The sequence below is a fragment of the Gorilla gorilla genome, chromosome 20, assembly GCF_029281585.2.
Source record: "Gorilla gorilla gorilla isolate KB3781 chromosome 20, NHGRI_mGorGor1-v2.1_pri, whole genome shotgun sequence".
In the NCBI taxonomy this organism is placed as follows: domain Eukaryota; kingdom Metazoa; phylum Chordata; class Mammalia; order Primates; family Hominidae; genus Gorilla; species Gorilla gorilla.
The window spans coordinates 10,108,752-10,132,962 of record NC_073244.2 but is presented as its reverse complement, the minus strand read 5'-3'; the positions used below and the strand labels follow the sequence as shown (position 1 = coordinate 10,132,962).

The following is a 24,211-nucleotide window of genomic DNA, read 5'->3' as shown; positions in this document are numbered from 1 at the left end:
TTTGCCACTGCGCCGGGCAGGTTCATGGGCATTTTTTTTGCCACTGCGCCGGGCAGGTTCATGGGCATTTTTTTTGCCACTGCGCCGGGCAGGTTCATGGGCATTTTTTTTGCCACTGCGCCGGGCAGGTTCATGGGCATTTTTTTTGCCACTGCGCCGGGCAGGTTCATGGGCATTTTTTTTGCCACTGCGCCGGGCAGGTTCATGGGCATTTTTTTTGCCACTGCGCCGGGCAGGTTCATGGGCATTTTTTTTGCCACTGCGCCGGGCAGGTTCATGGGCATTTTTTTTGCCACTGCGCCGGGCAGGTTCATGGGCATTTTTTTTGCCACTGCGCCGGGCAGGTTCATGGGCATTTTTTTTGCCACTGCGCCGGGCAGGTTCATGGGCATTTTTTTTTGCCACTGCGCCGGGCAGGTTCATGGGCATTTTTTTTGCCACTGCGCCGGGCAGGTTCATGGGCATTTTTTTTGCCACTGCGCCGGGCAGGTTCATGGGCATTTTTTTTGCCACTGCGCCGGGCAGGTTCATGGGCATTTTTTTTGCCACTGCGCCGGGCAGGTTCATGGGCATTTTTTTTGCCACTGCGCCGGGCAGGTTCATGGGCATTTTTTTTGCCACTGCGCCGGGCAGGTTCATGGGCATTTTTTTTGCCACTGCGCCGGGCAGGTTCATGGGCATTTTTTTTGCCACTGCGCCGGGCAGGTTCATGGGCATTTTTTTTGCCACTGCGCCGGGCAGGTTCATGGGTTTTAAGTGCTTATGGCTCACTGAAGCTTAAGTGAGGATTTCCTTCCAATGAGTAGAATTTCCTTTCTGTCCTTTGTCACAAGTTTAAAAACCTCACAGCTTGTATAACGTAACTATTTGTGGTCTGCTTTTAACATGGACTAGTGTTAACTCCTTCATGCAATAAACTTCATACATAAAAAAAAGTTTACAGGCCGGGTGCAGTGGCTCAAGCCTGTAATCCCAGCACTTTGGGAGGCCGAGGAGGGCGGATCACGAGGTCAGGAGATCGAGACCATCCTGGCTAACACGGTGAAACCCCGTCTCTACTAAAAATACAAAAATTATCCGGGCGTGGTGGCGGACGCCTGTAGTCCCAGCTACTCGGGAGGCTGAGGCAGGAGAATGGCGTGAACCCGGGAGGCGGAGCTTGCAGTGAGCTGAGATCGCACCACTGTACTCCAGCCTGGGCGACAGAGCGAGACTCCGTCTTGAAAAAAAAAAAACATGTCTACAAAAAGAAGAAAGGACATTACTCTTGATACTACGGGTGGGCCTCATCCAATCAGCTGAAGGCCATAACAGCAAAAACAGAAAAAAAAAAACAAGATTCTGCCACAAGACTACAGCATCTGCTCCTGCCTCAGTTTCCTGCCTGCCCTACAGATTCCACACATGGGCACTGGTACCATCTCTATTTTGGGGTTCTGTTGTTGTTGTTTTGAAATGGAGTCTCACTCTGTCGCCAGGCTGGAATGCAGTCGTGTGATCTCAGCTCACTGCAACCTCCGCCTTGCAGGTTCAAGTGATTCTCCTGCCTCAGCCTCCCGAGTAGCTGGGACTACAGGCATGTGCCACCACGCCTGGCTAATTTTTGTCTTTTTAGTAGAGACGGGGTTTCACCATGTTGGCCAGGATGGTCTCGATCTCTTGACCTTGTGACCTGCCTGCCTCGGCCTCCCAAAGTTCTGGGATTACAGGCATGAGCCACTGTGCCTGGCCTACCATCTCCATTTCACATAAGAAAAAAAAAATGGCCGGTGCAGTAGCTCACGCCCGCAATCCCAACACTTTGGGAAGCCCAGGTGGGAGGATTGCTGGAGGCCAGGAGTTTGAGATCAGCCTAGGCAACATGGTGAAACCTCATCTCTACTAAAAATCCAAAAATTAGCCGGGTGTGGTGGCATGCGTCTGTAGTCCAGCTACTAGGGAGGCTGAGGTGGGAGGATCGCTTGAACCCAGGAGGTGAAGGCTGCAGTGAGCCAAGATGGGGGCACTGCACTCCAGCCTGGGTCACAGAGTGAGACCCCGTCTCAAAAAAAAAGAAAAAAACTAAGGCACACAAAGGGTCCTTGGTCAAGTTCACCCGGCTGGTGAACACTGGGGGAACATCTATTATTATAGCATTTGAAGTTCCCCCAGTGCCCCTCTGGTCCCTGCCATCATTTCCAGCCCCCTCAGCCACCCATGACACCAGCAGGTCTTTCTTCTTGCCTACGTGACTTTGCATATGCCATTCCATCCTTCTAGAAAGCTCTTCCCTTCAACTTGCTCTGACAAACTCCTGCTCATCCCTCAAAGCCCAAGCTCCCATGTCCCCTCTCTCCGCCCCAGCCCTGGAGGGATGGAGGAGGCATGTCACGTGGTAAGGGCTCCATCCGTGTTTGTATATATTACTATAATACCTCCTCCGGAGAGAGCTGTGCCAGGCTGGGCACCCCTCATTCCACAGTGACCTGGGCGGCTTCCTGGAGGAGGCTGCAGCACGTACCTCATCAGCAGCCGTGGCAGGCGTGTGCAGCTGGTGCAGCCGGAGCCAGGTGGCCTTGTACTTGTCCAGTTTCTGGCCTTTGTACTTGACAGAGGCCCAGCCACAGCCCGACTTCTTGGCAGGGTTCACCAGCTTCTTGCAGTGGGTGGCCCAGGCGCTGGGCGAGTTGAAGGTCTGCCCGGTCTCCTGCCACATGATCCTTCCGTCTGGCTGCAGGTCGCCCAGGAACTTCTTCCCCTGCAGTGACAGTCAGCTGGCTGGGCCCAGGACCGACACCCACCATGCCCTCTCTCCCGGGGGGGCCTCCCCAGCCCGCGCTCCCTGAGGCATGTCTTTACAGGGCTTCCAGGAACGCCTCTCAGGCCGGCCGCAGGGCCTCCTCAGTGCCTGGGAGTCCACTCCCACACACCTGATCAGCCCGCACCAAGCTGCCTGGCAGGTATCTGCACCCCGCCCACCATGACCAAGAAACCCCTAAGATCGGGGATAGGGTCTGTCTGTCTGGATCACTGCTGTGTCTCCAGGATGCAACACTCAGCAGTTGCTCCATTCAGAAACTCCCATTCACAAGGGGAATAATGTGCTACCATTCACAAATCAGACAATAATGACAACAGTAATAGTAATAATACAGGGCTGGGTGCAGTGGTTCACGCCTGTAATCCCAGCACTTTGCGAGGCTGAGGCGGGCGGATCACCTAGGGTCAGGAGTTTGAGACCAGCCTGGCCAACATGGTGAAACCCCATCTCTACTAAAAATATAAAAATTAGCCAGGCGTGGTGGCGGGTGCCTGTAATCCCAGCTACTCAAGAGGCTAAGGCAGGAGAATTGCTTGAACCGGGAGGCAGAGGTTGCAGTGAGCCGAGATCATGCTACTGCACTCCAGCCTGGGCAACAGCGCAAGACTCTGTCTCCAAAAAAAAAAAAAAGGCCGGGCATGGTGGCTCATGCCTATAATCCCAGCACTTTGGGAGCTGAGGCGGGCGGACCACGAGGTCAGGAGTTCAAGACCAGCCTGGCCAATATAGTGAAACCCCGTCTCTACTAAAACTGCAAAAAAAAAATTAGCCAGGCGTGGTGGCGCATACCTGTAGTCCCAGCTACTCGGGAGGCTGAGGCAGAAAATCGCTTGAACCCGGAGGCAGAGGCTGCAGTGAGCCGAGATCGCGCAACTGCATTCCAGCCTGGGCAACAAAGCGAGACTCTGTCTCAAAAAAAAAAAAAAAAAAAGTAATAATACCCACCACAGATAAAGTGCTTACCATGTGGCAGGCGCCTGCTGAGGGCTTTATTCATTTAACCCTCCCCTAATTTTCCCATGGTGGGGAAATATTCCATTTCACGGCTGGGAAACCACAGGAAGGCCGGGGTGTCGCCCATCCGACCCTGCGCGGGTGGTGGCTCCTCTCTGAGCCTCAGCTTCTCCTTTGTGGGATGGGGTGTTTGGTAATCTACGTCCTCCCCACCAGAAGGACCCATCTGTGCCTCAGATTCCTCTCTCCACATGGGGCTTGTCCCGTAACGAGAGCTCCGGGCCTCAGTGTCCCCTCCACCGGAGCTCCTCCTGCAGGAAAGGTGCTCTGGGCCTCCTCCCCACACTGTGGGGAGTTTCCCCTCCCCACACTGGGGCTTGTCCTAAAGCAAGGGAGCTCTCCAGGCCTCAGTCTCCCCTCCTCACACCGGGGCTCTTCCTGCAGCCAAGGGAGCTCCGGGCCTCAGTCTCCCCTCTTCATGTCGGGGCTCTTCCTGCAGCCAAGGGAGCTCCGAGCCTGTTTCCCCTCCTCACACTGGGGCTCTTCCTGCAGTCAACGGAGCCCCGGGCCTCAGTTTCCCCTCGCCACACCAGGGCTCGTCTCTCAGCAAGGGAGCTCCGGGCTTCAGTGTCCCCTCCCTACACTGAAGCTTGTCCTGCAGCAAGGGAACTCCAGGCCTCAGTTTCCCCCTCCTGCCCGAGCCGCGATGGGACGAGGGAGGCGGGGTGCTCACCAGGTAGTAGATGGACAGCACCCCGGCGCCAGGCTCCAGCAGCGCGTCTTTGAGGAGCACCCGCAGCGTGACCGCGCGCCTGGTGAGCGCGCCCCCGGGCCCGCCGCAGCCCCCCGCCCCGGCCCCGCCGCCGCCGCCGCCTCCGCTGACGCTACTGCCGCCGCCGCCACTGCGTGCACCGCCCGCTCCCGCATTCGGCCGCTCAGGGTCCTCGGCCTCCGCTTCGTCCTCGTCCTCCTCCGGCGCCTCCTCGCCCACACCGCCCGCCGGGGACAGCGGCTCCGAAGCTGCGGACAGCGAGAGGCTGCAGGGAGGCCGCTCGCCCCCCGGCTCTGCAGCCCCGCGCCCCGCGCCTCCGCCCCGCTGGGCCCGCCGTACCTGCCATGGCCGCGCCTCCCCGCGCCCGGAGCCCTAGACTCCGGCTTCCCGGCACGTGACGCGGCCCCGCCCCGGGGAGGGGAGGGGCGCCCCAACCATTGGCCGTCGCCGGGGTCGGGGGAAGGGCTCGGCGCGCTGGGGTGGGCGGAGAAACTGAGGCCTCGGGGATGCCCACGCGGGAGAGAGATGGGGAACTCAGCCCTCTGGGAACATTCGGGAAACTGAGGCGTGACGGGGTGGTGACCGGGAGCTCATTGGTGCGAATGGGAAAACTGAGGCCTCGCTGTCCAGGGATAGAGGTTGCAAGGTGGAAGCCTGGGGCCGGTGCGCGAGTGGCTCAGCCTGCTGCAAGGAGAGGAGAAGGTGAGACCTGCGGTCACCGCACTTGAGGAACTCAGAGGCCTCGGCCTTTGGGACCAGGGGAGAAACTGAGGTCCGGGGGAACAATGCGGACTCCAATAGGGAACAGCCTCGCGCAGACACAGGTGGAGCCAAAGAGCCCAAGCCGGCCTCAGTCGCTAAAGAATTAACTCCCACCTTCCCGGGCGGCCCTCGACTGATTCCATGATTGGACCGTAGCGGAGCCCGCCAGCCAATGATAAGAGTCCCATTTATTTCACCCTCAACCAATCGATAGCAAGCTACTGGATTCCCGCACCAACCAATCCGTGTTAACTATCTGATTACACCAACTCGGATTTGACCAATGGGCAGACGTCCATGTAAACCAATCAGTAGAAACCCTTAGTTCTGAGCGCAAACCATCAGAGGCAGGGACTGGACTCACCAGCCAATCAGCTCCGGGTATAAGGCCAGCCGAGTCCGGCCCTCCATACCCTTGGGCGGAGCAGGAGGCAGGGCCGGGCTGGTTGCGCGCCTGATCAGTGCAGCCCCGGCCTTTGTCCCCTACCCTGTTTCTGCAACTTCATCCCCGACCCTGTCCTGGGACCTTCGTCCCGGAGCCCAGGCTCTGGGATTTCCCTCAGTCCCTGGCAGGGTTGAAAGTCCGGGATGGGGACTTCCTAAAGCTCCGGGACGCCGTGGGATGGGCTCAAGTGCGGGTGGCTTTGCCCAGATCGCAGTCGGGAAGTGGGAACTGGACAGTAGGGGTGCGGGGGAGGCTCTCCAGGGTGCTCGGGAATGTTCTCAGGAAGAAGACTTGACATAGAGCAAGAGCTGGGTACATGTGAACTATTGTTGTCCAGCCCAGGCACCCTTTAGGGGCCCCACCCTGACTGTCCAGCCAACAACGGGCATCCCCAAGGCCTCCAGACTCAGCATAGCCCAAACCGGCCTCAGTTTATCTCCCCAAGTCCTTACGCACTTTCTCTTTGGCTTTTTTTCCGTCCCCTGCCTTCCAAAACCCTGAGCCACACCTCCAGCCTCTTGCACCCAAATCCTGGCCATCGCAGTGAGTCTCAGGCCTCCAAACTCATGCCCCACCCTGTCGGTCTTCCACCATTGCCCCAGAGGGCTCTTTCTAAAATGCACCTATTACCACCTCCCTCCCATATTATTTTTCTTTTCTTTTCTTTTCTTTTTTTTTTGAGACGGAGTCTCGCTCTGTCACCCAGGCTGGAGTGTAGTGGCAAGATCTTGGCTCACTACAACCTCCGCCTACCGGGTTCAAGTGATTTTCCTGCCTCAGCCTCCCGATTAGCTGGGACTACAGATGCACATCACCACACCCAGCTAATTTTTGTGTTTTTAGTAGAGAAGGGGTTTCACCATGTTTGCCAGGCTGGTCTTGAACTCCCAACCTCAGGTGATCCACCTGCCTCAGCCTCCCAAAGTGCTGGGATTACAGGTGTGAGCCACTGCGCCCAGCCTATTTTCTTTTCTTTTTGAGACAGGGACTTGCTCTATCTCCCAGGCTGGAGTGCATTGGTGTAATCATGGCTCACTGCAGCCTTGGCCTCCTGGACTCAAATGATCCTCTTGCCTCAGCCTCCAGAGTAGCTGAGACAACAGGCGTGACCACCATGCCTGGCTAATTTTTAATTTTTTTGTAAAAGAAGGGGATCTCACTATGTTGCCCATGCTGGTCTCCAAGTCCTGGCCTTAAGCAATCTTCCCACTTGGGCTCCCAAAGTGTTTGGATTACAGGCGTGAGCCACCGCACCCTGCCCTCCTCTCATGCCGTAAATCCTTCTGTCGCTCCACATTGCCTTAGACAAATATAATAAAAACTAACCACCCTGGCTGGGCACGGTGGCTCACGCCTGTAATCCCAGCCCTTTGGGATCACTTGAGGTCAGGAGCTGGAGACCAGCCTGACCAACATGGTGAAACCCCATCTCTACTAAAAACAAAAACATTAGCTGGGGGTGGTGGCGGGCACCTGTAATCCCAGCTACTCCAGAGGCTGAGGCAGGAAAATCGCTTGAACCCGGGAGGTGGAGGTTGCAGTGAGCCGAAATCATGGCACTGCACTCCAGCCTGGGCAAAAGGAGCGAAACCCTGTCTGAAAAAACAAACAAACAAAAAAACGAAACAAAAATCAACTCTCTGACCTTACTTAGTATAGCTGATACTATCAACTTTATCAGACAGTTCAGTGGATGAACACATTGCCACAGTCCCACGGCCTTTCTGTGGTTTCTAGAACACCTGTTCTGCTATGTATACAAAGTCTAGCCCTGGTAACTATTAAGGAAATTGAATTTGTAATTTAAAAACTCCCAAAAAAGCAATCTCCAGACCCAGATGGTTTCACTAAGGAATTCTGCCAAAGGTTCAAAGAAGAATTAACACCAATTTCACATCATCTCTTCCAGAAAATTGAAGGGGACACTTCCCTGTTCATTTTATGGAACTATGACCCTGATACCAAAACCAGATAAAGATGGTACAAAGAAAGCAAGCTACACCCCATATCCCTCATGAAGACATGCAAAAATCCTTAACAAAATATTACAAAGTAGAATTTAACAATACATAAAGTGAATTATACACCATGACAAGTGGGGTTTACTCCAGGGACCCAAGACTGGTTCAGTATTCAAAATTAATCAATTGTCCACCGTATTAAACAGGCTGCTGTAGGCAGAATAATGGTCTCTTAAAGATATCCACGCCCTAATTCCCAGAATCTGTGAATATGTTAGGATACGTGGCAAAGGGATTTGAAGATTAAAGATAGACACCAGGCACAGTGGCACACACCTGTAACCCCAGCACTTTGGGAGGCCTAGACTGGAGGATCACTTGCGCCCGGGAGTTCGAGACTAGCCTGAGGGCCGGGCACAGTGGCTTATGCCTGTAATCCCAGCACTTTGGGAGGTCGAGGCAGGTGGATCACAAGGTCAGGAGATCAAGACCATCCTGGCTAACACAGTGAAACTCCATCTCTACTAAAATAAAAATACAAAAAAATTAGCTGGGCATGGTGGCACGCACCTATAATCCCAGCTACTCGGGAGGCTGAGGCAGGAGAATTGCTTGAACCTGGGAGGCAGAGGTTGCAGTGAGCCGAGATCGCTCCACTGCACTCCAGCCTGGGTGACAGAGCAAGACTCTGTATCAAAAAAAAAAAAAAAAAAAAGACCAGCCTGGGCAACATAGCAAGAACCTGTCTCTACTAAGTGAAAAAATTAGCTGGGCGTGGTGGCAGGCGCCTGTAATCCCAGCTACTTGGGAGGCTGAGGCAGGAGAATGGCATGAACCTGGGAGGCGGAGCTTGCAGTGAGCCGAGATCATGCCACTGCACTCCAGCCTGGGCTACAGAGCGAGAGTCTGTCTCAAAAAAAAAGAAAAAAAAAAAATTTAGCCAGGCGTGGTGGCATGCAACTGTAGTACCACCTACTCTGGAGGCTGAGGCTGGAGGATCACTTGAGCCCGTAAGGTCAAGGCTACAGTGAGTCATGATCGCCCTACTGTACTCCAGCCTAGGCAACATAGTGAGAACTCATCCTTAAAAAAGGAAAATAAATTAGCTGGGTGTGGTGGTGCCCACCTATAGTCCCAGCTCTTCGGGTGGCTGAGGCAGAAGGACCACTTGAGATTGGGAGGTCAGGGCTGCAGTGAACTATGATCGTGCCACTGCACTCCAGCATCGACAACAGAACGAGACACCGTCTAAAAAAGAAAAATTGCAGATGAAATTAAAGTTGCTAGTCAGCTGACTTTAAAATAGGGAGATTAGCGTGGATTATCCAGGTGGGCCCAATGTAATCATTAGGGTCCATCAAAGTAAGAGAAAGGGCCAGGTGTGGTGGCTCATGCCTGTAATCTCAGCACTTTGGGAGGCTGAGGCGGGCAGAAAACTTGGGGTCAGGAGTTCGAGACCAGCCTGGGCCAACATGGTGAAACCTCGTCTCTACTACAAATACAAAAATTAGCCAGGCGTGGTGGCGGTCACCTGCAATCCACGCTAGTCAGGAGACTGAGCTTGGACTCAGTCTCTGAACCCGGGAGGCAGCTCAGTCTCTTGAACCCGGGAGGCAGAGGTCGCAGTGAGCCAAGATCATACCACTGCACTCCAGCCTGGGCAACAGAGTGAAACTCTGTCTCAAAATAGGAAAAATAAATATAAATAAATAAATGAAGAGACAGACCATGTCTCTGTCTTTGCAGATATAGCGAAGATTATTCTCCCATTCAAGTAGACTTATACATTCTCTCTGTTCTCAGTTCCACACCGGAGAGGCGGGGATTTCCCTAGGATCACTGGACCTGCTGGGATCAGCCTCTGCCCAGCCCTGGCATGGGAGGGAGTTGACGGGCTGACAGAGGAAACTCCCCTGAAACCTGTTTCTCAGCTTCCCGGCCCAGCTGGGGCACCCACTGGAAGGAGAGGCCAGGCGGAAGACCCTGGCTCCGTCATGGCCTCTGCCCTGAGGCCACCCCGTGTCCCCAAGCCTAAGGGTGTCCTGCCTTCACACTACTATGAGAGCTTTCTAGAGAAGAAGGGGCCCTGTGACCGGGTAAGGTGGGGAGGCGGGGGCTGGCCCTGCTGGGCCACCGTGGGGAGCTGCGGCACCTCTCTGAGTCCCAGTCTCCCCACTCGCCAAGGGGGGGCGGGGTGGGTGCTGGATGGGGCAGGACACGTGCTGGGGGGCTGGGGTGGGTTCTGGCCATCTGCCTCTCTGTGTGTCTGTCTCTGTCTCCGTGTGTCTTTGAATTTGGTTTCTTTTTCTCTTTCTCTCTCCCTGGCCCCGTCTGTCTCTCCCGATGTCTGTCTCAGTCTCCCTCTCTCTTTGTCTCAATCTTTGCTTTTGTCTCTCCTTCACTCTCTTGAATACAAACAAGATCAGGGACTTCCTCCAGGAAACAGGGAGTCCTCTGACTTCCAAGCTTCCTCCCCCTCCCAGCCCAGGAAAAACTCCGTGAACCTCAGCTGCTGGGGTGAAGGCCAGGACAGGTGACATGTGAGGACAGTAAGAGCTAGCGGGGGCCACATTCCACAGGACAGATAGTTGCCATGGACAGTGAGTGCATGTGTGTGTGTGTGTGTGTGTGTGTGTGCTTATGTCTTCCTCAGAATAAAGTCCCAGCCCCTCCGTTCCCCGTGAGGCCCTATCTCTCCTTCCCCATGCCGCATATTCATTTTCTTTCTTTCTTTTTGTTAGAGACAGAGTTGCTCTGTCACCCAGGCTGGAGTGCAGGGGCACAATCATGGCTCACTGTAACCTCAAACTCCTGGGCTCAAGTGAACCTCCCGCCCCAGCCTCCTGAGTAGCTGGGACCACAGGCATGCACTGCCTCTTCTGGCTTTTATTTTATTTATTTATTTTTGAGACTGAGTCTCACTCTGTCGCCCAGGCTGCAGTGCAGTGGCACCATCTCGGCTCACTGCAACCTCCACCTCCCAGGTTCAAACGATTAAGCGATTCTCGTGCCTCAGCCTCCCGAGTAGCTAGGATTACAGGTACGCACCACCACACCTAATTTTTGTATTTTTAGTAAAGACAGGGTTTCATTATGTTGGCCCAGCTGGTCTCGAACGCTTGACCTCAGGTGATCCACCTCTCTCGGCCTCCCTAAGTACTGGGATTACAGGCATGAGCCACCACACCCAGCCTTTTTTTTTTTTTTTTAAAAGATGGGGTCTTGCTGGCCAGGTGCGGTGGGTCACACCTGTAATCCCAGCACTTAGGGAGGCCAAGGCAGGTGGATCACCTGAAGTCAGGAGTTCGAGACCGGCCTGGCCAACATGGTGAAACCCCGTCTCTACTAAAAATACAAAGATTAGCCGGGCATGGTGGTGCATGCCTGTGATCCCAGCTACTCTGGAGGCTGAGGCAGGAGAATCGCTTGAACCTGGGAGGCAGAGGTTGCAGTGAGCCAAGATCACGCCACTGCACTCCAGCCTGGGCAACAGAGCAAGACTCCGTCTCAAAAAAAAAAAAGATGGGGTCTTGCTATGTTGCCCAGGCTGGTCTCAAACTCCTGGCCTTAAGTGATCCTCCTGCCTCAGCCTCCCAAAGTGCTGGGATTAGAGGTGTGAGCCACCATGACTGCCTCATTTTCTAATACAGATCAAAACAAACACCCCCAGCTCCTCCCTGCCCATGTCCCCGCCTCTGCCCCTGAGGTTCCCTTACCTGTAGTGGAGTGGACTTTCCTTCTACCTCCATACATCCAAATCCTCCCCAACCAACAAACCCTTTAGAGGCAGTAGACCACTGCAGTTAAGAAAGATAATGGGGGAGGCCGGGCTTGTGGCTCACGCCTGTAATCCCAGCACTTTGGGAGGCCGAGGCAGTCGGATCACCTGAGGTCAGGAGTTCAAGACCAACCTGGCCAATATGGTGAAACCTCATCTCTACTAAAAAAATACAAAAATTAGCTGGGTATGGTGCCAGGCGCCTTAATCCCAGCTACTTGGGAGGCAGAGGCAGGCGAATCGTTTGAACCTGAGAGGTGAAGTTTGCAGTGAGTCAAGATCAAGCCATTGCACTCAAACCTGGGGGACAAGAGCGAGACTGCTCTCAAAAAAAAAAAGAATAAAAAAAGAAAAGAAAGATAATGGGGGCCGGGCGTGGTGGCTCATGCCTGTAACCCAACACTTTGGGAGGCCGAGGTGGGAGGATCACTTGAGGTCAGGAGTTCAAGACCAGCCTGGCCACATGGTGAAACCCCATCTCTACTAAAAATAAAAATAGCTGGGCGTGGTGGTATGCACCTGTAATCCCAGCTACTCGGGAGGCTGAGGCAGGAGAATTGCTTGAACCGGGGCAGGGGGTGTTGCAGTGAGCTGAGATGGTGCCACTGCACTTCAGCCTAGGTGACAGAGTGAGACTCTGTCTCAAAAAAAAAAAAAAAAAAAAAGGCTGTGTGCAGTGGCTCATGCCTGTAATCCCAACACTTTGGGAGGGCGAGGCTGGCGGATCACTTGAGGTCAGGAGTTCGAGACCAGCCTGGCCAACATATAGTGAAACCCCACCTCTACTGAAAAATACAAAAATTAGCTGGATGTGGTGGTGCGCACTTGTAATCCCAGCTACTTGAGAAGCTGAGGCAGGAGAATGGCTTGAACCGGGAGGTGGAGGTTGCAGTGAGCCGAGATCGCACCACTGCACTCCAGCCTGGGCGACAGAGCAAGACTCTGTCTCTTAAAAACAAAACAACAAAACAAAAAAGATCATGGGCCCGAATTAAGAAGACCCAGGTTCTAATCCCGGCTCCACACTTTCCTTACTCCCAGGCCTTATGCAAGTGACTTAATCTTTGAGCCTTAGTTTTCTGTCTTCTGAAATAGGGAGTTAGGGCTGTAGTCACAGTTCACATGTTGAGGACTTGACTCAACGCAGGCCCTGGTGCTTCCCATGTGGAAAGTCACCTAATTCTCATGAGATCCTCCAGAGTTGGCACCATTATTATCACCATTTTACAGCTGGGGAAACAGACAAAGACAGCTCAAATAACTTGCCCAACAGCACATCGTGGGTACATAATGAAGCAATACAGTGTTTAATCCTGTATTGCTCTAGTCCCAGTGCCTGGAGCAGGGCTGGCACATAAAAAGCCTTCAGTAAATGTTAGGTAAATGCATGTGTGTATCTGTGCGTGTGTCTACAGATGGACAGGTGGATGGGTAGATGGGGGGATGAGTGGAGGCTTGGTGAATACATGCGGGCTTGATGGTGGCTGAGAGGATGTGTGGGTGGATGGATGAGTGCATATACAAGTGGGTGGATGGATGGATGGGTGAGTGGATGCAGACGCGTGGGTGGGTGGATGATGGATGGATGAACAAGTGCATGGATGAATGATAGATGGATGAATAGGTGGATACATGATGGAGGGATGTATGGATGGATGAACGGGAAGATGCGTGGGTGGGTGGATGGTGAATGGATGAATGCATGGATGGATGATGGATGGATGAGGGATGGATGGATGAGTAGGTGGATGGATGATGGAGGGATGCATTGATAGATGAGTGGATGGATGTATGGAAGGATGGATGAGTGGGTGGATGGATGATGGATGGTGGGTGGATGATGGAGGGATGGATGGATAGGTGGATGGATGGGTGGATGGATGAATGGGTGGGTGGGTGGATGAATAACTGGATGGATGAATGGGTGGGTGGGTGGATGAATAACTGGATGGATGGATGTGTGGATGGATGGATGTGTGGATGGGTGGATGGATGGTGGGCAGATGGATGGATGGATGAATGGGTGAATGGATGGGTCAATGGTAGGTGGAGGGATGAATGGGTGGGTGGGCGGATGGACAGATGGATGATAGATAGATGGCTAGTGGGTAGCTGGATGATGAAAGATGAATGGGATACCATTAAACCAGTTAGTTAACTTACCCCTAGAGCCCCCATCTCTATAGATTGGCGGGGGTTGCTCTGAATTCCTCATCACATCGAGGTTCCGTCTGGTCCTTTCTCAGACGAAAACAGACACCCAGAAGCTGGGCCATGGGTGGGGAGGATCTCCCTGAGAAGGCACATTTGATCAGAAACTCAAGGCAGGAGGTGATAAAGATCTGGGGGCAGCGTAGGGCAGAGAGCACAACCAGTGCAAAGGCCGCGAGACAGGATTGAGTACATGAGAGGCACTCAGCTTGGCCAGCTCACCTCTTCTTTCTGCACTTCCGGTCCCTAGGATTACAAGAAGTTCTGGGCAGGCCTCCAGGGTCTCACCATTTATTTCTACAATAGCAATCGGGACTTCCAGGTAAGGATGGGAATGGAGGCTCCGAGCAGGCCTTCCCTTGACCCCAGAGACCAAGCAGACAATGTAGATGGTGTGGTCAAGGTGGCTGCTACATCATCCAGGGGGCCTGGAGGCCAAGGAACTGGTGCCCAGACCCCCTGCTTCTATGCCCCCAGCACGTGGAGAAGCTCAATCTGGGAGCATTTGAGAAACTCACAGATGAGATTCCCTGGGGAAGCTCACGTGACCCTGGCACCCACTTCAGCCTGATTCTCCGGAATCAGGAGATCAAGTTCAAGGTAGGTCCCTTGCTGGAGGGGTGCGGAGGGGCGGTGCTGGCAGAAGATGCTCAAATGCTCCTACCCTCCATTGTGCCAACCACGAAGGGGCAGGTAGTACAGGGCCCTGTGGGCCCTGGGTAAGACTTGGGTCTTGACCCCAAAGGAGCTGGATACTATGGGAGGGTTTATTTTATTTTATTACTTTTTTTTTGAGACCAAGTCTCGCCCTGTCACCCAGGCTGGAGGGCAATGGCACGATCTTGGCTCACTGCAACCTCTGCCTCCCAGGTTCAAGTGATTCTCCTGCCTCAGCCTCCCGAGTAGCTGGGATTACAGGCGCGTGCAACCACTCCTGGCTAATTTTTTGAATCTTTAGTAGAGATGGGGTTTCACCATGTTGGCCAGGCTGGTCTGGAACTCCTCACCTCAGGTGATCCACCCACCTCGGCTTCCCAAACTGCTGGAATTACAGGCATGAGCCACCGCGTCCAGCCGAGGGTTTATTATTTATTTTTATTTTTATTTTTTGAGTTTCGCTCTTATCACCCAGGCTGGAGTGCAGTAGCACAATCTTGGCTCACTACAACCTCTGCCTCCCAGGTTTAAGTGATTCTCCTGCCTCAGCCTCCCAAGTAGCTGGGATTACAGGCGTGTGCCACCACGCGTGGCTAATTTTTGTATTTTGGTAGAGACAGGGTTTCACCATGTTGGCCAGGCTGGTCTCGAACTCCTGACCTCAAGTGATCCACCCACCTCGGCCTCCCAAAGTGCTGGGATTACAGGCATGAGTCACGGTGGCTGGCCTATGGGAGGGTTTAGAGCATGAGAGGTCTGGGAACTGATCTATGTTTTTCTATTATTTTATTTTATTTATTATTTTATTTTGAGACAGGGTCTTGCTCGTCGCCCAGGCTGGAGTGCAGTAGTGAGATCATAGCTCACTGCAGCCTCGACCTCCCAGGCTCAAGCGATCCTCCTACCTCAGCCAAGCACATGCCACTATGCCTGGCTAATATTTTATTTTTTTGTAGAGACAGGGGGCTCGCTATGTTACCCAGTCTGGTCTTGAACCCCTAGGCTCAAGTGATCCTCCCGCCTCGACCTCCCAAAGTGCTGGGATTACAGGCATGAGTGAGCCACTGCATCCAGCCTGATCTATGTTTTTCAAATGTTGATATAATAACATCAAAAATCATAATATCAGCCAGGCATGGTGGCTCATGCCTGTAATCTGAGCACTTTGGGACGCCAAGGCAGAAGGATAGCTTGGGCCCAGGAGTTCAAGACCAGCCTGGCAACAAAGCAAGACCCTCATGTCTAAGAGAAAAAAAAAAAAAGCTGGGTGAGGTGGTGCATGCCTGTAGTCCCAGCTACTCAGGAGGCTGAGGCAGGAGAATCGCTTGAACCTGGGAGGTGGAGGTTGCAGTGAGCTGAGATCGCGCCACTGTACTCTAGCCTGGGCGACAGAAGAATGAGACTCCATCTCAAAAAAAAAAAAAAAAGAAGAAGAAAAAGAAAAAAGAAAACAGCCCTTTGAAGCAGGGACTCTTCCCTAGTCCAATTTCATTGATGAGTAGACGGAGACTCACTGACATGGATTCTTTCCTTTCTTTTGTTCCCCAGGTAGAGACCTTGGAGTGTCGGGAAATGTGGAAAGGCTTCATCTTAACGGTGGTGGAGGTAAGAGTAGTGGCTCTCTGCGCCCTCTCTCCCATTCTCCAGATCTCCTCAAAAAGCCTCCTTTTTTTCTTTTTTTTTTTTTTTTTTTTTTTTTTTGAGACGGAGTCTCGCTCTGTCGCCAAGGCTGGAGTGCAGTGGCGCGATCTCCGCTCACTGCAAGCTCCGCCTCCCGGGTTCACGCCATTCTCCTGCCTCAGCCTCCTGAGTAGCTGGGACTACAGGCGCCCGCCACCTCGCCCGGCTAATTTTTTTGTATTTTCAGTAGAGACGGGGTTTCACCGTGTTAGCCAGGATGGTCTCTGTCTCCTGACCTCGTGATCCACCAGCCTCAGCCTCCCAAAGTGCTGGGATTACAGGCGTGAGCCACCGCGCCCGGCCAAAATTTTGTTTTATTTTTTTGAGACTAAGTCTCACTCTGTTGCCCAGGCTGGAGTGCAATGGCGCGTTCTCAGCTCACTGCAACCTCTGCCTCCCCGGTTCAAGTAATTCTTGTGCCTCAGCCTCCCGAGTAGCTGGGATTACAGGCGTCCACCACCACGCCTGGCTAATTTTTGTATTTTTAGTATACATGGGGTTTCAGCCTGTTGGCCAGGCTGGTCTCGAACTGACCTTGAGTCATCTGCCCGCCTTGGCCACTCAAAGTGCTGGGATTACAGGGGTGAGCCACAGCGACCAGCCGTATTTCTTATTTTATTTTTTTGAGACAAGGTCTCTCTCTGTTGCCCAGGCTGGAGTGCAGTGGTGTGATCATAGCTCACTGCAGCCTCCAACTCCCAGGCTCAAGCAGTCCTCCTGCCTCAGCCTCCCAAGTAGCTGGGATACAGACACACACTACCACATCTGACTAATTTAAAATTTTTTTGTAGAGCAGGGTCTCACTATGTTGCCCGGGCTGGTCTCCAACTTCTGTGCTCAAGCGATCCACCCTCCTTGGCCTCCCAAAGTGATAGGATTACAGATGTGAGCCACCATGCCTGGCCACAGAGTGCTAAATTTTTAAAAATTAGCTGACATTGGCCAGGCACGGTGGCTCACGCCTGTAATCCCAGCACTTTGGGAGGCCGAGGCTGGCAGATCATGAGGTCAGGAGATCAAGACCATCCTGGCCAACACAGTGAAACCCTGTCTCTACTAAAAATACAAAAATTAGCTGGGCGTGGTGGCGGGAGCCTGTAATTCCAGCTACTCGGGAGGCTGAGGCAGGAGAATGGCTTGAACCCGGGAGTCGGAGGTTGCAGTGAGCCAAGATCGCGCCACTGCACTCCAGCTTGGTGACAGAACTAAACTCCATCTCAAAAAAAAAAAAAAAAAAAAAATTAGCTGACATCATTTATCAACCGGGAATTTTAGTCTACCTTCCTGATTTCCCTCTGATTTCCCTGTTTCCTGCCTCACCCTGGCAGGCCATTGAGTTTGAGACCTGCCTGGCCCCTGCAGACTTTAGTTTGAGACCCTAGATTCCAGCATCTACTTTTTTTTTTTTTTTTTTTGGTGGGGTGGGGGAGCGGGGAACGGAGTCTCACTCTGTCACCCAGGCTGGAGTGCAATGGCGTGATCTTGGCTCACTGCAGCCTCCGCCTTCCCAGGTTCAAGTGATTCTCCTGCCCCAGCCTCCCGAGTAGCTGGGATTACAGGTGTCTGCCACCACGCCCGGCTAATTTTTTGTATTTTTAGTACAAACGGGGTTTCGCCATGTTGCCCAGGTTGGTCTCGAACTCCTGACCTTAGGTGATCTGCCCGCCTCGGCCTCCCAAAGTGCTGGAATTACAGGCGTGAGCCACCACGCCTGGCCCCAGCATCTACTCTCATGCAACACTCCTCTGCAACCCTCTCGAAGCCCTCTTTGCTCCCTAAGGTGTCAGAGTTCATTGCTCTGAGCTCTGGCCTCAATTTGCCACTCTGTGACTTGGGCACAGCCGTCCATTCCCGGCTGGCCAGGTGCAGTCACTGTCCCTCGATCGCCCCTCAGCTCCGTGTCCCGACCGACTTGACCCTGCTTCCTGGGCACCTATACATGATGTCTGAAGTCTTGACCAAAGAGGAGGCGCGCCGTGCACTGGAGACACCCTCGTGAGTGTCCCGCCTGTCCCGAGGGGCTGCAGGATGGGGACAGGAGGTGGGTGTGTGGCTGAGGATGGGCGGTGAGTTGGGTCCCCTGGAGTTGGGTCTTGGATTTTGCATGAGGACTGCATTGGGGCTGGGGGTGGGGGAGGGGGAGGGGGAGTTATGGCCCATGCTGGGAGGCAGGGCAGGATCTCCAGGAGCGGGTCTAGGGGCCTAGAGGACTGGAAGGGTCTTCAGTGGCGGGGCCTAGGCCTGAGGAGTAGGGACAGGGTCTGGGGGTGGTCAGTCTAGGTGTCTAGAAGGTGATGCTTCGTCTCCGGGGAGGAGTTATTTGTCGGAGAGGGTAGCCGGGACCCTAGAGGCGGGGCCTGGATGGGGGGCGGAGCATCGTCTTTGTGGGCGGTTCTTGGTAATCAGGGAGGCGGGCAGGGCCTCCAGGGTAAGGTCTAGGTGTTTGGAGGGCGGGACAGGATCTCCAGGGGAGGCTCTAGGTGCCTACGAGGCAGGGCTGGGTCTCCCTAGGGGTTGGAGCTGCATCTCCGGGGCCAGAATTAAGAGCCTGGCTGGCCGCGGTGGCTCGCGCCTGTCATCTCAGCGTTTTGGGAGGTCGAGGCGGGAGGATTGCTTTTACCCAGTTCGAGACCCAGCCTGGGCAACATAGAGAGACCCCATCTCTAAAGAAAAAAAAAAAAACCCCCGGCCAGATGCAGTGGCTCACGCCTGTAATCCCAGCACCTTGGGAAGCCGAGGCGGGCGGATCACCTGAGGTAGGGAGTTTGAGACCAGCCTGACCAACATGGAGAAATCCCGTCTCTACTAAAAATACAAAAATTAGCCGGGCCTGGTGGCGCATGCCTGTAATCCCAGCTACTCAGGAGGCTGAGGAAGGGGAATCGCTTGAACCCGGGAGGCGGAGGTTGCGGTGAGCCGAGATAGCGCCATTGCACTCCAGCCTGGGCAACAAGAGCGAAACCCTGTCTCAAAAAAAAAAAAAAAAAAAAACCCACAAAAACTAGGAGCCTGGAAGGCTGGACTGGGTCTCCGTGGGAGGGGCCTGGGTCTGGAGAGCAGGGCAGGGTCTCCTGGGCCTAGGGGATGGGGATGGGGCTGGGTCTCAGAGGAGGCAGGGTTTACGTGCGGAAGAGCGGACTTGGTCTCCGGGGTCCCGAGTGGGTGACGCGGCCCGCCACAGGTGCTTCCTGAAGGTGAGCCGGCTGGAGGCACAACTGCTCCTGGAGCGCTACCCCGAGTGCGGGAACCTGCTGCTGCGGCCCAGCGGGGACGGCGCTGACGGCGTGTCGGTCACCACGCGGCAGATGCACAACGGGTGCGCATGCGCGTCTCGGGAGCCCTGGGTGGGAGGAGGGTGGGAAGAGGGTGGACGCGGGGGCGTGGTCAGAAGCAGGGGCGGAGCCCGACCCGCTAGTGGGTAGGCCAGGGGACGGAGCCAGAGCCGAGAGGGGCGTCTGGGGACGGAGTCAGAGCTGAGCTGGGCGGATTGGGGGAGGAGTCAGAGCTGAGCTGGGCGGATTGGGGGAGGAGTCAGAGCTGGACTGGGCGGATTGGGGGAGGAGTCAGAGCTGGGCTGGGCGGATTGGGGGAGGAGTCAGAGCTGAGCTGGGCGGATTGGGGAAGGAGTCAGAGCTGGGCTGGGCGGATTGGGGGAGGAGTCAGAGCTTAGCGGGGTGGATTGGGGGAGGAGTCAGAGCTGGGCTGGGCGAGCTGGGGCGGGTGGAGTCAGAGCTGAGCAGAGTACACTGGTGGCGGAGTCAGAGCTACGCTGGGCGTGTTGGGGCGGAGTCAGAGCTGGGGTGGGCGGGCTGGGGGGGTGGAGTCAATGCTAGGCAGGGGAGCATGGGGGCGGAGTCAGAGCTGGGCAGGGAGGGCTGGGACGGGATCAGAGCTCCGGGGTCGTGGGATCCTGCGGCTGGCCTTGCCCCAGGTATGGGGTTAATGCCTAGGGAAGAAGGTAGAGCCCAGGTCGACTCCTTTGCAGGAAGAGCCAGGTCTTGGGTTAGGAGCTGGGACTCCCTGTAGGTGAAGTCAGACTCCTAGGTTAGGATCAGCCCCTCCGGAACGTCAGGTACGCAGGGGCCAGGTCTGGGCCACTGGAGGGGATGAAGTCAAATCCAGGGATGGGAATGGGCTCTTTGGGCAGAGTCAGGATCTATGGGGGGAGTCATGGCCGTGATCCTTTTTGGAAGTTGAGTAGGGCTATGGAGGCGGAGCCACCCTGGGGGCGAAGTCAGAGCCTTATGCCAAATTCTCAAGCCCAGTAGTCCAGGGTTGGGCAAGGCGATGTAGAAGGTAAAGTCGGTGCCTGGGGGTGGAGCCATTACAGGGGGCGGGGCCTACCTGGGGCGGGGTCTTTAGGGCCTGGTTCTCCCTAGGCGCGGTGCCAGAATTAGGGGCGGACCTTTCCTAGGGTGTTGTCAGTCTGGCCTGGTCCCTCCCTGGAGGTGGTGCCAAGACTAGAGGTGGGGTCTTCTGTGGGGGTGGGTCGGTCGGGCCTGGTCCCCGCTGGGAGCAGTGCTGGGATCGGGCAGTCGGTGCTCCAGGAGGTCAACGGGGCTTAGGTCCTTTATGGGGTGGAACCAGTCAGTGGCGGGGCCTTCTGTGGGGGCGGAGCCAGTATGGACCTGTTTCTATTGGAGGCGGAGCCTGGAGTTGGGGCGGGGCCTTCCCTGAGGGGCGGTGTGGGAGCCTGGGCTGAGCCACTCACTCGCTTTCTCCTGGTGCAGGACGCACGTGGTCCGGCATTACAAGGTGAAGCGGGAGGGCCCCAAGTACGTGATCGATGTGGAACAGCCGGTGAGCGTTGGGCCAGAGTCCCTAGAAGTGCCTTTGTGGGGTCCGCGTCCCTTCTCCAGCAGCCTGACCGCTCCCCCATCTGCCCCCAGTTCTCTTGCGCCTCCCTGGACGCCGTGGTCAACTATTTCGTGTCGCGTACCAAAAAGGCGCTGCTGCCATTCCTGTTAGACGAGGACTACGAGAAGGTGCTAGGTGGGTGCGCCTTCGGGGAGTTCGGGGGACCAGTTCTCACCTCTCCCGCCCCCGCTCGGACGGACCGGGCCGCCCCTGGCCGCCGCGCTTCCTCCAGGCCGCCCTCTCTGTTCCAGGCTACGTGGAAGCCGATGAGGAGAATGGCGAGAATGTGTGGGTGGCGCCCTCCGCTCCGGGCCCAGGTGACGCCCCCTTCCCGCGGGCCGAGGTGGGAGGGATCGAGGACCCCGCATTCAGCCACGCCCCCTCAGTCAGTTTGGTGGCTGCACCTCCTGCATCTGATGTTCCCAAAGTTGCAGGGACAGAAATGACTCAGACTCTGCCGTCAGGGTGTGTGTGGGGGGGAGGGGGCGGGGGTCCCACCTTGGGACAGAGCTAAACACAGACACTCTCATCCTGTAGGGTTGAATTTGGGGTGGAGGAAAAACCTGGGCTCGGGGGAGTCGCCTAGAGTTCGGGAGAAGATGGGGGCAGAGCAGGGAAAGCTTCCCAGAAGAGTGGGTCTTTGCAGATGGTCCCAAAGGATCTCCTTAGGTAGAAATGGGCACTGAGGGGTCAGAGGGTACACCCGGACCAGCAGTAGCCCCACAGGGACCGAGAATCTGGGTGGGTGTTGGGAAAGAGGTGGAAATCGGTCCTGTTTATGGAGTGGGAAGAGGAGGCAGAGAACACACTAGAAAGGAATGTAGCGTGGGTTGCCTGGTCTTCCCTGGTCTGGGCGTATGCAAGGACCCCCAAGTGCCACATCCACACACACATTACACATGCATGATCCATGAACTGTGGCCACCTGCCTAGCCAGAAGGTGACACACACTTGTGCGGGCACAACAGATCACACATGCATAAACACACGTGTGCCCCAATTCCAGTCACATACACATGCTATGTAGCACAGATACACCTGTGTCATGCCACAATCACATGTGTACACATAAATGCAGATACGTCCGTGCACCGGCACAAACTCGGACACGTGTAGATACACGGGCAAAACACACTCATGTAGAAAAGGACTAAAGCAGCTACCTCAGCAGGCGTGCATAGTCACACACGTATACACACAACAGGTGTGTGTGTACAAACCTTGCACTTTAACTTATCCAGATTCAATTAGTGTACACGTGTATGCCACACAAAGACTTTTTTTTTTTTGAGACGGAGTCTTGCTCTGTCGCCCAGGCTGGAGTGCAGTGGCGCAATCTCGGCTCACTGCAACCTCTCCCTCCCAGGTTCAAGCGATTCTCCTGCCTCAGCCCCGAGTAGCTGCGATTACAGGAGCCTGCCACCACGCCAAACTAATTTTTGTATTTTTAGTAGAGATGGGGTTTCACCATATTGGCCAGGCTGGTCTTGAACCCCTGACCTCAGGTGATCCGCCCACCCTGGCCTCCCAAAGTGCTAGGATTACAGGCGTGAGCCACCGCGCCCGGCCCAGACACAGACTTATACATGGGCACACACACAGACACACAGGGACACATGCCTGTCTCCAGGCATGCACACAGACCCCCCCCCCCAACCTGCAAGGTGTCCCTGTATGACATGGGTCTTGACAGTGACCACGTTTCCCCATCAGGTCCTGCACCCTGCACAGGTGGCCCCAAGCCGCTGTCACCTGCGTCTGTGCCTGTGTCTAGCCAGGACAAGCTGCCCCCACTGCCCCCACTACCGAACCAGGAAGAGAACTACGTGACCCCCATTGGAGATGGCCCAGCTGTTGACTATGAGAACCAAGATGGTGGGTGGGGAACAGAGCTGCTGAGAGCTGGGGGTTGGGGAAGCAGGTTCACAGCTGATGTGACACGTTACACTTTTGTCCACGCAGTGGCTTCCTCTAGTCGGCCAGTCATCCTGAAGCCAAAGAAGTTGCCAAAGCCTCCTGCCAAGCTTCCAAAGCCACCCGTTGGACCCAAGCCAGGTTGGGGTCCCCCCCATATCCCACCCTCACCTGATGGCAGGCCAGCCTCAGCCCTCATCTGACGTTTTTTTTTTTTTTTTTTTTTGAGACAGTCTCACTCTGTCGCCCAGGCTGGAGTGCAGTGGCGCAATCTTGGCTCACTGCAAGCACCGCCTCCTGGGTTCACGCCATTCTCCTGCCTCAGCCTCTCCAGTAGCTGGGACTACAGGTGCCCGCCACCATGCCCAGCTAATTTTTTTTTTTTTTGTATTTTTAGTAGAGACGGGGTTTCACCGTGTTAGCCAGGATGGTCTTGATCTCCTGACCTTGTGATCCGCCCATCTCAGCCTCCCAAAGTGCTGGGATTACAGGCATGAGCCACCACGCCCAGCTCATCTGTCTTTATTGTTGTTTTTTGTTTTGAGATGGAGTCTCACTCTGTTGCCCAGGCAGTGGCGCGATCTCAGCTCACTGCAACCTCTGTCTGCCGGGTTCAAGTGATTCTCCTGCCTCAGCCTCCCAAGTAGCTGGGATTACAGGCACCTGCCACCACATCCATCTGATTTTTGTATTTTTAGTAGAGAAGGGGTTTCACCATGTTGCCCAGGCTGGTCTCGAACTCCTGACCTCAAGTGATCCACCCACCTCAGTCTCCCAAAGTGCTGGGATTACTGGCGTAAGCCACCACACCTGGCCTCATCTGTCTTCTCTTCCAGAGCCCAAAGTCTTTAACGGTGGCTTGGCCAGGAAGCTGCCAGTCAGTTCAGCCCAGCCTCTCTTCCCCACAGCCGGTAAGGGGTCTGCGGGGTCAGTGTGGGGCGGGCTTCCCAGGTGTGTGACCATACAGTCACACAAGTCCCCACACTCCGAAGCGCCCTGTCTTTTAAGATTCTGCCGTCTCTGTCTTGAAATTCTTAATGCCTTTGAGCACACTGTCCTGTTGCACGGGGCCCTGCAAAACTGTAGCTGGTCCTGGGTGGCTGTCAGGGCGGTGGGCATGGACTGGGGATCCCTGAGCCAGCTGCAGCTCCTGGTCCTGAACCCCCAGGGCTGGCAGACATGACGGCAGAGCTACAGAAGAAGCTGGAGAAGAGGCGGGCACTGGAGCACTGATTCGGACACACCAGGGATCAGCGGGCCAGTCCCGGGGCATGGCCCAGCGGCCAGATTCTTTTTCCCAGGATTAAAACTCTGACCCCAGGACCCATGTGTCTGGCTTGGCTTGGGGGATTAGGGGACGAGGGGTCCGTCAGGTGTCTGCCTACGGATGGCCCCATTTACTCCCAGTGACCCTCAGCTC

The 24,211-nt window shown here is 55.1% G+C and overlaps 2 protein-coding genes across 6 annotated transcripts in view; one reads left to right on the top strand and one right to left on the bottom strand.

Annotated features, from left to right (window-relative positions):
- MPND (MPN domain containing) overlaps positions 1 to 5,018 on the bottom strand; it is a 17,795-nt gene extending 12,777 nt beyond the window's left edge. For all 3 annotated transcript variants that reach the window (XM_031004239.3, XM_031004240.3, XM_055371307.2), the window contains exons 1-3: positions 4,866 to 5,018; positions 4,488 to 4,774; positions 2,501 to 2,737 (exon numbers count right to left, since the gene is read on the bottom strand). In XM_031004239.3, coding sequence (XP_030860099.2) covers positions 2,501 to 2,737; positions 4,488 to 4,774; positions 4,866 to 4,872 — 531 coding nt within the window. In that variant the 5' untranslated portion in view covers positions 4,873 to 5,018. The remainder of the gene's footprint in view (positions 1 to 2,500; positions 2,738 to 4,487; positions 4,775 to 4,865) is intronic.
- On the top strand, positions 4,971 to 24,114 carry STAP2 (signal transducing adaptor family member 2). 3 transcript variants are annotated; one of them, XM_055371302.2, is made up of 14 exons: positions 4,971 to 5,228; positions 9,498 to 9,790; positions 13,934 to 14,005; positions 14,161 to 14,283; positions 15,889 to 15,945; positions 17,915 to 18,015; positions 19,202 to 19,336; positions 20,751 to 20,820; positions 20,910 to 21,012; positions 21,129 to 21,194; positions 22,591 to 22,752; positions 22,840 to 22,932; positions 23,628 to 23,702; positions 23,960 to 24,114. In XM_055371302.2, the coding sequence occupies exons 1-14, from the start codon at positions 5,033 to 5,035 to the stop codon at positions 24,022 to 24,024; spliced, it is 1,611 nt and encodes a 536-aa protein (XP_055227277.1). In that variant the 5' UTR covers positions 4,971 to 5,032; the 3' UTR covers positions 24,025 to 24,114. The 3 variants fall into 3 exon arrangements, with proteins under 3 accessions (XP_055227277.1, XP_055227275.1, XP_063558050.1); XM_055371300.2 differs by having other exon boundaries at positions 5,014 to 5,228; positions 14,161 to 14,287; positions 15,893 to 15,945; XM_063701980.1 differs by lacking the exon at positions 4,971 to 5,228 and having other exon boundaries at positions 9,356 to 9,790; positions 14,161 to 14,287; positions 15,893 to 15,945.
- The last annotated feature ends 97 nt before the right edge of the window (positions 24,115 to 24,211 follow it).